The sequence below is a fragment of the Oncorhynchus gorbuscha genome, unplaced genomic scaffold (genome assembly GCF_021184085.1).
Source record: "Oncorhynchus gorbuscha isolate QuinsamMale2020 ecotype Even-year unplaced genomic scaffold, OgorEven_v1.0 Un_scaffold_1666, whole genome shotgun sequence".
NCBI classification, from domain to species: Eukaryota; Metazoa; Chordata; class Actinopteri; order Salmoniformes; family Salmonidae; genus Oncorhynchus; species Oncorhynchus gorbuscha.
The window spans coordinates 50001-68185 of record NW_025746381.1 but is presented as its reverse complement, the minus strand read 5'-3'; the positions used below and the strand labels follow the sequence as shown (position 1 = coordinate 68185).

The following is an 18185-nucleotide window of genomic DNA, read 5'->3' as shown; positions in this document are numbered from 1 at the left end:
CTACCCTGTCCAATAAATGACACGCTACCCTGTCCAATAAATGACACGCTACCCTGTCCAATAAATGACACGCTACCCTGTCCAATAAATGACACGCTACCCTGTCCAATAAATGACACGCTACCCTGTCCCATAAATGACACGCTACCCTGTCCCATAAATGACACGCTACCCTGTCCCATAAATGACACGCTACCCTGTCCAATAAATGACACGCTACCCTGTCCAATAAATGACACGCTACCCTGTCCAATAAATGACACGCTACCCTGTCCAATAAATGACACGCTACCCTGTCCAATAAATGACACGCTACCCTGTCCAATAAATGACACGCTACCCTGTCCAATAAATGACACGCTACCCTGTCCAATAAATGACACGCTACCCTGTCCAATAAATGACACGCTACCCTGTCCAATAAATGACACGCTACCCTGTCCAATAAATGACACGCTACCCTGTCCAATAAATGACACGCTACCCTGTCCAATAAATGACACGCTACCCTGTCCAATAAATGACACGCTACCCTGTCCAATAAATGACACGCTACCCTGTCCAATAAATGACACGCTACCCTGTCCAATAAGTGACACGCTACCCTGTCCAATAAGTGACACGCTACCCTGTCCAATAAGTGACACGCTACCCTGTCCAATAAGTGACACGCTACCCTGTCCAATAAGTGACACGCTACCCTGTCCAATAAGTGACACGCTACCCTGTCCAATAAGTGACACGCTACCCTGTCCAATAAGTGACACGCTACCCTGTCCAATAAGTGACACGCTACCCTGTCCAATAAGTGACACGCTACCCTGTCCAATAAGTGACACGCTACCCTGTCCAATAAGTGACACGCTACCCTGTCCAATAAGTGACACGCTACCCTGTCCAATAAGTGACACGCTACCCTGTCCAATAAGTGACACGCTCCCCTGTCCAATAAGTGACACGCTCCCCTCCCCTGTCCAATAAATGACACGCTACCCTGTCCAATAAATAACACGCTACCCTCCTCCCAAAGCAAAATGTCGATCTGTCCTTATCAGCATTAGTTTTCGGTTGTTTTCTACATGTAAAACTAGATGGCTAGCTAGATGAATAGAATTCACGTATTGCCAGCTGATAATTATAAAGTAAAACGATAACTACATAAAGCATCTTGTTTCGTCTGTAAAAGGAAATGTTAATGCAGGAACGTTAGCACAGACTGCTTCTCAAATGGACCATTTTATGCACGGTATTATACATATTAGGACACACCCTCTGTTTTTCTCTCTCTTCGCCTGAGCCTCTCTCCCTCTCCTCCTCTCTTCCCAGTTCCCTTTATTGTCCTCTCCTCCTCTCTTCCCAGTTCCCTTTATTGTCCTCTCCTCCTCTCTTCCCAGTTCCCTTTATTGTCCTCTCCTCCTCTCTTCCCAGTTCCCTTTATTGTCCTCCTCTCTTCCCAGTTCCCTTTATTGTCCTCCTCTCTTCCCAGTTCCCTTTATTGTCCTCCTCTCTTCCCAGTTCCCTTTATTGTCCTCCTCTCTTCCCAGTTCCCTTTATTGTCCTCCTCTCTTCCCAGTTCCCTTTATTGTCCTCCTCTCTTCCCAGTTCCCTTTATTGTCCTCCTCTCTTCCCAGTTCCCTTTATTGTCCTCCTCTCTTCCCAGTTCCCTTTATTGTCCTCCTCTCTTCCCAGTTCCCTTTATTGTCCTCCTCTCTTCCCAGTTCCCTTTATTGTCCTCCTCTCTTCCCAGTTCCCTTTATTGTCCTCCTCTCTTCCCAGTTCCCTTTATTGTCCTCCTCTCTTCCCAGTTCCCTTTATTGTCCTCCTCTCTTCCCAGTTCCCTTTATTGTCCTCCTCTCTTCCCAGTTCCCTTTATTGTCCTCCTCTCTTCCCAGTTCCCTTTATCGTCCTCCTCTCTTCCCAGTTCCCTTTATCGTCCTCCTCTCTTCCCAGTTCCCTTCATTGTCCTCCTCTCTTCCCAGTTCCCTTTATCGTCCTCTCCTCCTCTCTTCCCAGCTCCCTTTATCGTCCTCTCCTCCTCTCTTCCCAGCTCCCTTTATCGTCCTCTCCTCCTCTCTTCCCAGCTCCCTTTATCGTCCCTCTCCTCCTCTCTTCCCAGCTCCCTTTATCGTCCTCTCCTCCTCTCTTCCCAGCTCCCTTTATCGTCCTCTCCTCCTCTCTTCCCAGCTCCCTTTATCGTCCTCTCCTCCTCTCTTCCCAGCTCCCTTTATCGTCCTCTCCTCCTCTCTTCCCAGCTCCCTTTATCGTCCTCTCCTCCTCTCTTCCCAGCTCCCTTTATCGTCCTCTCCTCCTCTCTTCCCAGCTCCCTTTATCGTCCTCTCCTCCTCTCTTCCCAGCTCCCTTTATCGTCCTCTCCTCCTCTCTTCCCAGCTCCCTTTATTGTCCTCCTCCTCTCTTCCCAGCTCCCTTTATTGTCCTGTCCTCCTCTCTTCCCAGTTCCCTTTATTGTCCTGTCCTCCTCTCTTCCCAGTTCCCTTTATCGTCCTGTCCTCCTCTCTTCCCAGTTCCCTTTATCGTCCTGTCCTCCTCTCTTCCCAGTTCCCTTTATCGTCCTGTCCTCCTCTCTTCCCAGTTCCCTTTATCGTCCTGTCCTCCTCTCTTCCCAGTTCCCTTTATCGTCCTGTCCTCCTCTCTTCCCAGTTCCCTTTATCGTCCTGTCCTCCTCTCTTCCCAGTTCCCTTTATCGTCCTGTCCTCCTCTCTTCCCAGTTCCCTTTATCGTCCTGTCCTCCTCTCTTCCCAGTTCCCTTTATCGTCCTGTCCTCCTCTCTTCCCAGTTCCCTTTATCGTCCTGTCCTCCTCTCTTCCCAGTTCCCTTTATCGTCCTGTCCTCCTCTCTTCCCAGTTCCCTTTATCGTCCTGTCCTCCTCTCTTCACTGTTCCCTTTATCGTCCTGTCCTCCTCTCTTCACTGTTCCCTTTATCGTCCTCCTCCTCTCTTCACAGTTCCCTTTATCGTCCTCCTCCTCTCTTCACAGTTCCCTTTATCGTCCTCCTCCTCTCTTCACAGTTCCCTTTATCGTCCTCCTCCTCTCTTCACAGTTCCCTTTATCGTCCTCCTCCTCTCTTCCCAGGTCCCTTTATCGTCCTCCTCCTCTCTTCCCAGGTCCCTTTATCGTCCTCCTCCTCTCTTCCCAGTTCCCTTTATCGTCCTCCTCCTCTCTTCCCAGTTCCCTTTATCGTCCTCTCCTCTCCTGAAGTGTGTTCTGGGGTCAGGCTGAGATTGAAGCAGAGGCATGTGGGAGTTGTGGTCCCTGTAGCTGTGCTGTGATTGGCTCGTTGGTGAAGCTAATCACTGTGATGTTTCTGGCTTCGTCTTGTTAATTAGTTCATGAGGTAATGAATCAATTAGTTAAAGCTGTTCCCACTGAGCTTCCCACTGTTCCTGCCCGCTCCTCTCCTGCCCTCTCCTCTCCTGCCCTCTCCTCTCCTGCCCTCTCCTCTCCTGCCCTCTCCTCTCCTGCCCGCTCCTCTCCTGCCCTCTCATTTCCTGCCCTCTCATTTCCTGCCCGCTCCTCTCCTGCCCGCTCCTCTCCTGCCCTCTCCTCTCCTGCCCGCTCATTTCCTGCCCTCTCCTCTCCTGCCCTCTCCTCTCCTGCCCTCTCCTCTCCTGCCCGCTCCTCTCCTGCCCGCTCCTCTCCTGCCCTCTCCTCTCCTGCCCGCTCATTTCCTGCCCGCTCATTTCCTGCCCTCTCATTTCCTGCCCTCTCCTCTCCTGCCCTCTCCTCTCCTGCCCTCTCCTCTCCTGCCCTCTCCTCTCCTGCCCTCTCCTCTCCTGCCCTCTCCTCTCCTGCCCTCTCCTCTCCTGCCCTCTCCTCTCCTGCCCTCTCCTCTCATTTCCTGCCCGCTCCTCTCATTTCCTGCCCGCTCCTCTCATTTCCTGCCCGCTCCTCTCATGCCCTCTCCTCTATTGCCCTGCCCTATTCTCTCCTCTCTGAATGGGAAAGCTGATACAGATCACTGAAGCATCTCTCACTAATATTAGATGAGTTTGTTGATACATTGAGTAACCGACACCTCCCTCTTTCTCTCTCAGGCATCACCACATTAATAGCTAAAGGTGTCTATGATTCAGCCTTCCCTCTCCATGATGTAAGTTCCTGTCCTTCCAGCTGCACATACAGTATTTGTGATGATGTTACTGTTAACCTCGTGATAATGTTGCTATTGATAACGCAAACTGTAATACACTGTGAGCTTTCTAATTGTGATGTGATTGGTCTGTCTGACTCCTCCCCTCTCTGCAGGGGGATTATAAGGTCGTGGGTCACTCTGAGAGGAATGACAGACAGGTAACTACTGCTCTACTGTACGATACTATAATATACTGTTGCTACAACCTGGCTCAAGATTGTTTGTTACAATGGGAAACCACACACTGAATAAAGGAATAAAAAATTAATTTATTTCATAAATACTCAACAATAATCAGATGAGGCATGGCAGTCAGTAAATTAGGTGTCAAAACCACAACGAAACGACCAAAGGTCTGCGTGGAGAGAGGAATCTCTTGCTGAATGGGGAAACGACCAAAGGTCTGCGTGGAGAGAGGAATCTCTTGCTGAATGGGGAAACGACCAAAGGTCTGCGTGGAGAGAGGAATCTCTTGCTGAATGGGGAAACGACCAAAGGTCTGCGTGGAGAGAGGAATCTCTAGCTGAATGGGGAAACGACCAAAGGTCTGCGTGGAGAGGGGAATCTCTTGCTGAATGGGGAAACGACCAAAGGTCTGCGTGGAGAGAGGAATCTCTAGCTGAATGGGGAAACGACCAAAGGTCTGCGTGGAGAGAGGAATCTCTTGCTGAATGGGGAAACGGTGGTGTTATGCCACAGCTGAGCTGTCACAGGTGTACCCCATCAGCCATGATGACCCTCCCAGCTCCGCCCACCTCTCCTACTCCGCCCACCTCTCCTACTCCGCCCACCAATCTCCTGCAGGAAGTAAGCACAGCAAAACCCAGCAGACAGAGCAGGGAGGAGCCGTAACACTACTCTACTACAGTGCTTCCCAAACTGGGGGTTGGGACCCACTTGTGGGTCCAGGTGGGTCACAGGATTTAGCTGTAAAACTGCTACAGTTTCTCTCTGCTGCCGATATGTTTTTTTTTCTTATTCACACTCAACCCTTACGTTGGGTCACGATAACACACCTCAATTGGTGGGCCATGAAGTAAAAACGTTTGGGAAATCCTGATGACTGTATTGTACTCTACTCTGATGTCTGTACTCTACTCTGATGTCTGGACTCTACTCTGATGACTGGACTCTACTCTGATGTCTGGACTCTACTCTGATGACTGGACTGTACTCTACTCTGATGTCTGGACTGTGCTCTACTCTGATGTCTGGACTCTACTCTGATGTCTGGACTGTGCTCTACTCTGATGTCTGGACTGTGCTCTACTCTGATGTCTGGACTGTGCTCTACTCTGATGTCTGGACTGTGCTCTACTCTGATGACTGGACTGTGCTCTACTCTGATGTCTGGACTGTGCTCTACTCTGATGTCTGGACTGTACTCTACTCTGATGTCTGGACTCTACTCTGATGACTGGACTGTACTCTACTCTGATATCTGGACTGTGCTCTACTCTGATGTCTGGACTGTGCTCTACTCTGATGTCTGGACTGTGCTCTACTCTGATGTCTGGACTGTGCTCTACTCTGATGTCTGGACTGTGCTCTACTCTGATGTCTGGACTGTGCTCTACTCTGATGTCTGGACTGTGCTCTACTCTGATGACTGGACTGTGCTCTACTCTGATGACTGGACTGTGCTCTACTCTGATGACTGGACTGTGCTCTACTCTGATGACTGGACTGTGCTCTACTCTGATGACTGGACTGTGCTCTACTCTGATGTCTGGACTGTGCTCTACTCTGATGTCTGGACTGTGCTCTACTCTGATGTCTGGACTGTGCTCTACTCTGATGTCTGGACTGTGCTCTGATGTCTGGACTCTGCTCTGATGTCTGGACTCTGCTCTGATGTCTGGACTCTACTCTGATGTCTGGACTCTACTCTGATGTCTGGACTCTACTCTGATGTCTGGACTCTACTCTACTCTGATGTCTGGACTCTACTCTACTCTGATGTCTGGACTCTACTCTGATGTCTGGACTGTGCTCTACTCTGATGTCTGTACTCTACTCTGATGTCTGGACTGTGCTCTACTCTGATATCGACTCTACTCTGATGCCTGGACTCTACTCTGATGTCTGGACTCTACTCTGATGTCTGGACTCTACTCTGATGTCTGGACTCTACTCTGATGTCTGGACTCTACTCTACTCTGATGTCTGGACTCTACTCTACTCTGATGTCTGGACTGTGCTCTACTCTGATGTCTGGACTCTGCTCTACTCTGATGTCTGGACTGTACTCTACTCTGATGTCTGGACTCTACTCTGATGTCTGGACTGTGCTCTACTCTGATGTCTGGACTCTACTCTACTCTGATGTCTGGACTGTACTCTACTCTACTCTGATGTCTGGACTCTACTCTGATGTCTGGACTCTACTCTGATGTCTGGACTCTACTCTACTCTGATGTCTGGACTCTACTCTACTCTGATGTCTGGACTCTACTCTACTCTGATGTCTGGACTGTACTCTACTCTGATGTCTGGACTCTGCTCTACTCTGATGTCTGGACTCTGCTCTACTCTGATGTCTGGACTGTGCTCTACTCTGATGTCTGGACTGTGCTCTACTCTGATGTCTGGACTGTACTCTACTCTACTCTGATGTCTGGACTCTACTCTGATGTCTGGACTGTGCTCTACTCTGATGTCTGGACTCTGCTCTACTCTGATGTCTGGACTCTACTCTACTCTGATGTCTGGACTGTACTCTACTCTGATGTCTGGACTGTACTCTACTCTGATGTCTGGACTGTACTCTACTCTGATGTCTGGACTCTACTCTGATGTCTGGACTCTACTCTGATGTCTGGACTGTGCTCTACTCTGATGTCTGGACTGTGCTCTACTCTGATGTCTGGACTCTACTCTACTCTGATGTCTGGACTGTACTCTACTCTGATGTCTGGACTGTACTCTACTCTACTCTGATGTCTGGACTCTACTCTGATGTCTGGACTCTACTCTGATGTCTGGACTCTACTCTGATGTCTGGACTCTACTCTACTCTGATGTCTGGACTCTACTCTACTCTGATGTCTGGACTCTACTCTACTCTGATGTCTGGACTCTACTCTACTCTGATGTCTGGACTCTACTCTACTCTGATGTCTGGACTCTACTCTACTCTGATGTCTGGACTCTACTCTACTCTGATGTCTGACTCTACTCTGATGTCTGGACTGTACTCTGATGTCTGGACTGTACTCTGATGTCTGGACTGTACTCTGATGTCTGGACTGTACTCTGATGTCTGGACTGTACTCTGATGTCTGGACTCTACTCTGATGTCTGGACTCTACTCTGATGTCTGGACTCTACTCTGATGTCTGGACTCTACTCTGATGTCTGGACTGTGCTCTACTCTGATGTCTGTACTCTGCTCTACTCTGATGTCTGGACTGTACTCTACTCTGATGTCTGGACTCTGCTCTACTCTGATGTCTGGACTGTACTCTACTCTGATGTCTGTACTCTACTCTGATGTCTGTACTGTGCTCTACTCTGATGTCTGGACTGTGCTCTACTCTGATGTCTGGACTGTGCTCTACTCTGATGTCTGGACTCTGCTCTACTCTGATGTCTGGACTCTACTCTACTCTGATGTCTGGACTCTACTCTACTCTGATGTCTGGACTCTACTCTGATGTCTGGACTCTACTCTGATGTCTGGACTCTACTCTACTCTGATGTCTGGACTCTACTCTACTCTGATGTCTGGACTCTACTCTACTCTGATGTCTGACTCTACTCTCTGATGTCTGTGACTCTACTCTACTCTGATGTCTGGACTCTACTCTACTCTGATGTCTGGACTCTACTCTGATGTCTGGACTCTACTCTGATGTCTGGACTCTACTCTGATGTCTGGACTCTACTCTGATGTCTGGACTCTACTCTGATGTCTGGACTCTACTCTGATGTCTGGACTCTACTCTACTCTGATGTCTGGACTCTACTCTACTCTGATGTCTGGACTCTACTCTACTCTGATGTCTGGACTCTGCTCTACTCTGATGTCTGGACTGTGCTCTACTCTGATGTCTGGACTGTACTCTACTCTGATGTCTGGACTCTACTCTACTCTGATGTCTGGACTCTACTCTACTCTGATGTCTGGACTCTACTCTACTCTGATGTCTGGACTCTACTCTACTCTGATGTCTGGACTCTACTCTGATGTCTGGACTCTACTCTGATGTCTGGACTCTACTCTGATGTCTGGACTCTACTCTGATGTCTGGACTCTACTCTACTCTGATGTCTGGACTCTACTCTACTCTGATGTCTGGACTCTACTCTACTCTGATGTCTGGACTCTACTCTACTCTGATGTCTGGACTCTACTCTACTCTGATGTCTGGACTCTACTCTACTCTGATGTCTGGACTCTACTCTACTCTGATGTCTGGACTCTACTCTGATGTCTGGACTCTACTCTGATGTCTGGACTGTGCTCTACTCTGATGACTCGACTCTACTCTGATGTCTGGACTGTGCTCTACTCTGATGTCTGGACTGTGCTCTACTCTGATGTCTGGACTGTACTCTACTCTGATGTCTGGACTCTACTCTGATGTCTGGACTCTACTCTGATGTCTGGACTCTACTCTGATGTCTGGACTCTACTCTGATGTCTGGACTCTACTCTGATGTCTGGACTCTACTATACTCTGATGTCTGGACTCTACTCTGATGTCTGGACTCTACTCTGATGTCTGGACTGTGCTCTGTTGTCTGGACTGTGCTCTGATGTCTGGACTGTGCTCTACTCTGATGTCTGGACTCTACTCTACTCTGATGTCTGGACTGTACTCTACTCTGATGTCTGGACTGTACTCTACTCTGATGTCTGGACTCTACTCTGATGTCTGGACTCTACTCTGATGTCTGGACTGTGCTCTACTCTGATGTCTGGACTGTGCTCTACTCTGATGTCTGGACTGTACTCTACTCTGATGTCTGGACTGTACTCTACTCTGATGTCTGGACTGTACTCTACTCTGATGTCTGGACTGTACTCTACTCTGATGTCTGGACTGTACTCTACTCTGATGACTGGACTGTACTCTACTCTGATGTCTGGACTCTACTCTGATGTCTGGACTCTACTCTGATGTCTGGACTCTACTCTGATGTCTGGACTGTGCTCTGTTGTCTGGACTGTGCTCTGATGTCTGGACTGTGCTCTACTCTGATGTCTGGACTCTACTCTACTCTGATGTCTGGACTCTACTCTACTCTGATGTCTGGACTCTGCTCTACTCTGATGTCTGGACTCTGCTCTACTCTGATGTCTGGACTCTGCTCTACTCTGATGTCTGGACTGTGCTCTACTCTGATGTCTGGACTGTGCTCTACTCTGATGTCTGGACTGTGCTCTACTCTGATGTCTGGACTGTGCTCTACTCTGATGTCTGGACTCTACTCTACTCTGATGTCTGGACTGTACTCTACTCTACTCTGATGTCTGGACTCTACTCTGATGTCTGGACTCTACTCTGATGTCTGGACTCTACTCTGATGTCTGTACTCTACTCTACTCTGATGTCTGTACTCTACTCTACTCTGATGTCTGTACTCTACTCTACTCTGATGTCTGTACTCTACTCTACTCTGATGTCTGGACTGTACTCTACTCTGACGTCTGGACTGTACTCTACTCTGATGTCTGTACTCTACTCTACTCTGATGTCTGGACTCTACTCTACTCTGATGTTTGTACTCTACTCTGATGTCTGTACTCTACTCTGATGTCTGGACTCTACTCTGATGTCTGTACTCTACTCTGATGACTGTACTCTACTCTACTCTGATGTCTGGACTCTACTCTGATGTCTGGACTCTACTCTGATGTCTGGACTCTACTCTGATGTCTGTACTCTACTCTGATGTCTGGACTGTGCTCTACTCTGATGTCTGGACTCTACTCTACTCTGATGTCTGGACTGTACTCTACTCTGATGTCTGGACTGTACTCTACTCTGATGTCTGGACTGTACTCTACTCTGATGTCTGGACTGTACTCTACTCTGATGTCTGGACTGTACTCTACTCTGATGTCTGGACTGTACTCTACTCTGATGTCTGGACTCTACTCTACTCTGATGTCTGGACTCTACTCTACTCTGATGTCTGGACTCTACTCTGATGTCTGGACTCTACTCTACTCTGATGTCTGGACTCTACTCTACTCTACTCTGATGTCTGGACTGTACTCTACTCTGATGTCTGGACTCTACTCTGATGTCTGGACTGTGCTCTACTCTGACGTCTGGACTGTACTCTGATGTCTGTACTCTACTCTACTCTGATGTCTGGACTCTACTCTGATGTCTGTACTCTACTCTACTCTGATGTCTGGACTCTACTCTACTCTGATGTCTGGACTCTACTCTACTCTGATGTCTGGACTCTACTCTGATGTCTGGACTGTGCTCTACTCTGATGACTCGACTCTACTCTGATGTCTGGACTGTGCTCTACTCTGATGTCTGGACTGTGCTCTACTCTGATGTCTGGACTGTACTCTACTCTGATGTCTGGACTCTACTCTGATGTCTGGACTCTACTCTGATGTCTGGACTCTACTCTGATGTCTGGACTCTACTCTGATGTCTGGACTCTACTCTGATGTCTGGACTCTACTATACTCTGATGTCTGGACTCTACTATACTCTGATGTCTGGACTCTACTCTGATGTCTGGACTCTACTCTGATGTCTGGACTCTACTCTGATGTCTGGACTGTGCTCTACTCTGATGTCTGGACTCTACTCTACTCTGATGTCTGGACTCTGCTCTACTCTGATGTCTGGACTCTGCTCTACTCTGATGTCTGGACTGTGCTCTACTCTGATGTCTGGACTGTGCTCTACTCTGATGTCTGGACTGTGCTCTACTCTGATGTCTGGACTGTACTCTACTCTGATGTCTGGACTCTGCTCTACTCTGATGTCTGGACTCTACTCTACTCTGATGTCTGGACTGTACTCTACTCTGATGTCTGGACTGTACTCTACTCTACTCTGATGTCTGGACTCTACTCTGATGTCTGGACTCTACTCTGATGTCTGGACTCTACTCTGATGTCTGGACTGTGCTCTACTCTGATGTCTGGACTGTACTCTACTCTGATGTCTGGACTGTACTCTACTCTGATGTCTGGACTGTACTCTACTCTGATGTCTGGACTGTACTCTACTCTGATGACTGGACTGTACTCTACTCTGATGACTGGACTGTACTCTACTCTGATGTCTGTACTCTACTCTGATGTCTGGACTCTACTCTGATGTCTGGACTCTACTCTGATGTCTGGACTCTACTCTGATGTCTGGACTCTACTCTGATGTCTGGACTCTACTCTGATGTCTGGACTCTACTCTGATGTCTGGACTCTACTCTGATGTCTGGACTCTACTCTACTCTGATGTCTGGACTCTACTCTACTCTGATGTCTGGACTCTACTCTACTCTGATGTCTGGACTCTACTCTACTCTGATGTCTGGACTCTACTCTACTCTGATGTCTGGACTCTACTCTACTCTGATGTCTGGACTGTACTCTACTCTGATGACTGGACTGTACTCTACTCTGATGACTGGACTGTACTCTACTCTGATGACTGGACTGTACTCTACTCTGATGTCTGTACTCTACTCTACTCTGATGTCTGGACTGTACTCTACTCTGACGTCTGGACTGTACTCTACTCTGATGTCTGGACTCTACTCTACTCTGATGTCTGTACTCTACTCTGATGTCTGGACTCTACTCTACTCTGATGTTTGTACTCTACTCTGATGTCTGGACTCTACTCTGATGTCTGTACTCTACTCTGATGACTCTACTCTACTCTGATGTCTGGACTCTACTCTGATGTCTGTACTCTACTCTGATGTCTGTACTCTACTCTGATGTCTGGACTGTGCTCTACTCTGATGTCTGGACTCTACTCTGATGTCTGGACTGTACTCTACTCTGATGTCTGGACTGTACTCTACTCTGATGTCTGGACTGTACTCTACTCTGATGTCTGGACTGTACTCTACTCTGATGTCTGTACTCTACTCTGATGTCTGGACTCTACTCTGATGTCTGGACTCTACTCTGATGTCTGGACTCTACTCTACTCTGATGTCTGGACTCTACTCTACTCTGATGTCTGGACTCTACTCTGATGTCTGGACTCTACTCTACTCTGATGTCTGGACTCTACTCTACTCTACTCTGATGTCTGGACTGTACTCTACTCTGATGTCTGGACTCTACTCTGATGTCTGGACTGTGCTCTACTCTGATGTCTGTACTCTACTCTACTCTGATGTCTGGACTCTACTCTGATGTCTGACTCTACTCTACTCTGATGTCTGGACTGTACTCTACTCTGATGTCTGGACTGTACTCTACTCTGACGTCTGGACTGTACTCTGATGTCTGTACTCTACTCTGATGTCTGGACTCTACTCTGATGTCTGTACTCTACTCTACTCTGATGTCTGGACTCTACTCTACTCTGATGTCTGGACTCTACTCTACTCTGATGTCTGGACTCTACTCTACTCTGATGTCTGGACTCTACTCTGATGTCTGGACTCTACTCTGATGTCTGGACTCTACTCTACTCTGATGTCTGGACTCTACTCTACTCTGATGTCTGGACTCTACTCTACTCTGATGTCTGGACTCTACTCTACTCTGATGTCTGGACTCTACTCTGATGTCTGGACTCTACTCTACTCTGATGTCTGGACTCTACTCTACTCTGATGTCTGGACTCTACTCTACTCTGATGTCTGGACTCTACTCTACTCTGATGTCTGGACTCTACTCTACTCTGATGTCTGGACTCTACTCTACTCTGATGTATGGACTCTACTCTACTCTGATGTATGGACTCTACTCTGATGTATGGACTCTACTCTACTCTGATGTATGGACTCTACTCTACTCTGATGTCTGGACTCTACTCTGATGTCTGGACTCTACTCTACTCTGATGTCTGGACTCTACTCTACTCTGATGTCTGGACTCTACTCTACTCTGATGTCTGGACTCTACTCTACTCTGATGTCTGGACTCTACTCTACTCTGATGTCTGGACTCTACTCTACTCTGATGTCTGGACTCTACTCTACTCTGATGTCTGGACTCTACTCTACTCTGATGTCTGGACTCTACTCTACTCTGTCTGTACTCTACTCTGATGTCTGGACTCTACTCTGATGTCTGTACTCTACTCTACTCTGATGTCTGGACTGTACTCTACTCTGATGTCTGGACTGTACTCTACTCTGATGTCTGGACTGTACTCTACTCTGACGTCTGGACTGTACTCTGATGTCTGTACTCTACTCTGATGTCTGGACTCTACTCTGATGTCTGTACTCTACTCTACTCTGATGTCTGTACTCGACTCTACTCTGATGTCTGGACTCTACTCTACTCTGATGTCTGGACTCTACTCTGATGTCTGGACTCTACTCTGATGTCTGGACTGTGCTCTACTCTGATGTCTGTACTCTACTCTGATGTCTGGACTGTGCTCTACTCTGATGACTCGACTCTACTCTGATGTCTGGACTGTGCTCTACTCTGATGTCTGGACTGTGCTCTACTCTGATGTCTGGACTGTACTCTACTCTGATGTCTGGACTCTACTCTGATGTCTGGACTCTACTCTGATGTCTGGACTCTACTCTGATGTCTGGACTCTACTCTGATGTCTGGACTCTACTCTGATGTCTGGACTCTACTCTGATGTCTGGACTCTACTATACTCTGATGTCTGGACTCTACTCTGATGTCTGGACTCTGCTGATGTCTGGACTCTGATGTCTGTACTCTACTCTGATGTCTGGACTGTGCTCTACTCTGATGACTCGACTCTACTCTGATGTCTGGACTGTGCTCTACTCTGATGTCTGGACTGTGCTCTACTCTGATGTCTGGACTGTACTCTACTCTGATGTCTGGACTCTACTCTGATGTCTGGACTCTACTCTGATGTCTGGACTCTACTCTGATGTCTGGACTCTACTCTGATGTCTGGACTCTACTCTGATGTCTGGACTCTACTCTGATGTCTGGACTCTACTATACTCTGATGTCTGGACTCTACTCTGATGTCTGGACTCTACTCTGATGTCTGGACTCTGCTCTGATGTCTGGACTGTGCTCTGATGTCTGGACTGTGCTCTACTCTGATGTCTGGACTCTACTCTACTCTGATGTCTGGACTCTGCTCTACTCTGATGTCTGGACTCTGCTCTACTCTGATGTCTGGACTGTGCTCTACTCTGATGTCTGGACTGTGCTCTACTCTGATGTCTGGACTGTACTCTACTCTGATGTCTGGACTCTACTCTACTCTGATGTCTGGACTGTGCTCTACTCTGATGTCTGGACTCTACTCTACTCTGATGTCTGGACTCTACTCTGATGTCTGGACTCTACTCTGATGTCTGGACTCTACTCTGATGTCTGGACTCTACTCTACTCTGATGTCTGGACTCTACTCTACTCTGATGTCTGGACTCTACTCTACTCTGATGTCTGGACTCTACTCTACTCTGATGTCTGGACTCTACTCTACTCTGATGTCTGGACTGTACTCTACTCTGATGACTGGACTGTACTCTACTCTGATGACTGGACTGTACTCTACTCTGATGACTGGACTGTACTCTACTCTGATGTCTGTACTCTACTCTACTCTGATGTCTGGACTGTACTCTACTCTGACGTCTGGACTGTACTCTACTCTGATGTCTGGACTCTACTCTACTCTGATGTTTGTACTCTACTCTGATGTTTGTACTCTACTCTGATGTCTGTACTCTACTCTGATGTCTGGACTCTACTCTGATGTCTGTACTCTACTCTGATGACTGTACTCTACTCTACTCTGATGTCTGGACTCTACTCTGATGTCTGTACTCTACTCTGATGTCTGTACTCTACTCTGATGTCTGGACTGTGCTCTACTCTGATGTCTGGACTCTACTCTACTCTGATGTCTGGACTGTACTCTACTCTGATGTCTGTACTCTACTCTGATGTCTGGACTCTACTCTGATGTCTGGACTCTACTCTGATGTCTGGACTCTACTCTGATGTCTGGACTCTACTCTACTCTGATGTCTGGACTCTACTCTACTCTGATGTCTGGACTCTACTCTGATGTCTGGACTCTACTCTACTCTGATGTCTGGACTCTACTCTACTCTACTCTGATGTCTGGACTGTACTCTACTCTGATGTCTGGACTCTACTCTGATGTCTGGACTGTGCTCTACTCTGATGTCTGTACTCTACTCTACTCTGATGTCTGGACTCTACTCTGATGTCTGTACTCTACTCTACTCTGATGTCTGGACTGTACTCTACTCTGACGTCTGGACTGTACTCTGATGTCTGTACTCTACTCTGATGTCTGGACTCTACTCTGATGTCTGTACTCTACTCTACTCTGATGTCTGGACTCTACTCTACTCTGATGTCTGGACTCTACTCTACTCTGATGTCTGGACTCTACTCTACTCTGATGTCTGGACTCTACTCTGATGTCTGGACTCTACTCTACTCTGATGTCTGGACTCTACTCTACTCTGATGTCTGGACTCTACTCTGATGTCTGGACTCTACTCTGATGTCTGGACTCTACTCTACTCTGATGTCTGGACTCTACTCTACTCTGATGTCTGGACTCTACTCTACTCTGATGTCTGGACTCTACTCTGATGTCTGGACTCTACTCTACTCTGATGTCTGGACTCTACTCTACTCTGATGTCTGGACTCTACTCTACTCTGATGTCTGGACTCTACTCTACTCTGATGTCTGGACTCTACTCTACTCTGATGTCTGGACTCTACTCTACTCTGATGTCTGGACTCTACTCTACTCTGTCTGTACTCTACTCTGATGTCTGGACTCTACTCTACTCTGATGTCTGGACTGTGCTCTACTCTGATGACTGGACTGTGCTCTACTCTGATGACTGGACTGTACTCTACTCTGATGTCTGGACTCTACTCTACTCTGATGTCTGGACTCTACTCTACTCTGATGTCTGTACTCTACTCTACTCTGATGTCTGTACTCTACTCTACTCTGATGTCTGTACTCTACTCTGATGTCTGTACTCTACTCTGATGTCTGGACTCTACTCTGATGTCTGGACTCTACTCTGATGTCTGGACTCTACTCTGATGTCTGGACTGAACTCTACTCTGATGTCTGGACTGAACTCTACTCTGATGTCTGTACTGAACTCTACTCTGATGTCTGTACTGAACTCTACTCTGATGTCTGTACTGAACTCTACTCTGATGTCTGTACTGAACTCTACTCTGATGTCTGTACTGAACTCTACTCTGATGTCTGTACTGAGCTCTACTCTGATGTCTGGACTGAGCTCTACTCTGATGTCTGGACTGTGCTCTACTCTGATGTCTGGACTGTGCTCTACTCTGATGTCTGGACTGTGCTCTACTCTGATGTCTGGACTGTGCTCTACTCTGATGTCTGGACTGTGCTCTACTCTGATGTCTGGACTCTACTCTGATGTCTGGACTCTACTGTACTCTGATGTCTGGACTCTACTCTACTCTGATGTCTGTACTCTACTCTACTCTGATGTCTGGACTGTACTCTACTCTGATGTCTGTACTGTACTCTACTCTGATGTCTGTACTGTACTCTACTCTGATGTCTGTACTGTACTCTACTCTGATGTCTGTACTGTACTCTACTCTGATGTCTGTACTGAACTCTGATGTCTGGACTGTGCTCTACTCTGATGTCTATACTGAACTCTACTCTGATGTCTGTACTCTACTCTACTCTGATGTCTGGACTGTGCTCTACTCTGATGTCTGGACTGTGCTCTACTCTGATGTCTGGACTGTGCTCTACTCTGATGTCTGTACTCTACTCTGATGTCTGTACTCTACTCTGATGTCTGGACTCTACTCTGATGTCTGTACTGTACTCTACTCTGATGTCTGTACTGTACTCTACTCTGATGTCTGTACTGTACTCTACTCTGATGTCTGTACTGTACTCTACTCTGATGTCTGTACTGTACTCTACTCTGATGACTGGACTGTACTCTACTCTGATGTCTGGACTCTACTCTGATGTCTGGACTGTACTCTACTCTGATGTCTGGACTGTACTCTACTCTGATGTCTGTACTCTACTCTGATGACTAGACTCTACTCTACTCTTATGACTGTACTGTACTCTACTCTGATGTCTGGACTGTACTCTACACTGATTTCTGGACTGTACTCTACTCTGATGACTACTGGACTCTACTCTGATGACTACTGGACTCTACTGTACTCTGATGACTACTGGACTCTACTCTGATGTCTGTACTGAACTCTACTCTACTCTGATGACTACTGGACTCTACTCTACTCTGATGACTACTGGACTCTACTGTACTCTGATGTCTGGACCGTACTCTACTCTGATGTCTGGACTCTACTCTGATGTCTGGACTGAACTCTACTCTGATGTCTGGACTGAACTCTACTCTGATGTCTGGACTGAACTCTACTCTGATGTCTGTACTGAACTCTACTCTGATGTCTGTACTGAACTCTACTCTGATGTCTGTACTGAACTCTACTCTGATGTCTGTACTGAACTCTACTCTGATGTCTGTACTGAACTCTACTCTGATGTCTGTTCTGTCTAAGCTGCTGCATGATGAGTGGGCCAGATATGGAGCCTTCTACAAATACCAACCTGTGGACCTCATCAGGTATCAACATTACTACATGACATTATCATTGGGTGTCGGCATTACTACATTAATACCACATTACCAACAATACTATGTTATAACAACATGACATTATCAGATGCCCACATTACCACAACTATATTACATTATCATCCGGTACCAACATTACAACATTATTATATCATTACATTATCACCAGGTGTCCACATTATCGTTACATCATCAGGTACCTACATTATTATTGCATTATCATCAGGTACCTA

The 18185-nt window shown here is 47.4% G+C and overlaps 1 protein-coding gene across 1 annotated transcript in view; it reads left to right on the top strand.

Annotated features, from left to right (window-relative positions):
- LOC124023646 (anoctamin-1-like) overlaps positions 1–18185 on the top strand; it is an 80684-nt gene that overhangs the window by 15229 nt on the left and 47270 nt on the right. The window contains exons 7-9 of the mRNA XM_046338002.1: positions 4053–4108; positions 4264–4308; positions 17876–17940. Of these exons, the coding sequence (XP_046193958.1) occupies positions 4053–4108; positions 4264–4308; positions 17876–17940 (166 nt within the window). The remainder of the gene's footprint in view (positions 1–4052; positions 4109–4263; positions 4309–17875; positions 17941–18185) is intronic.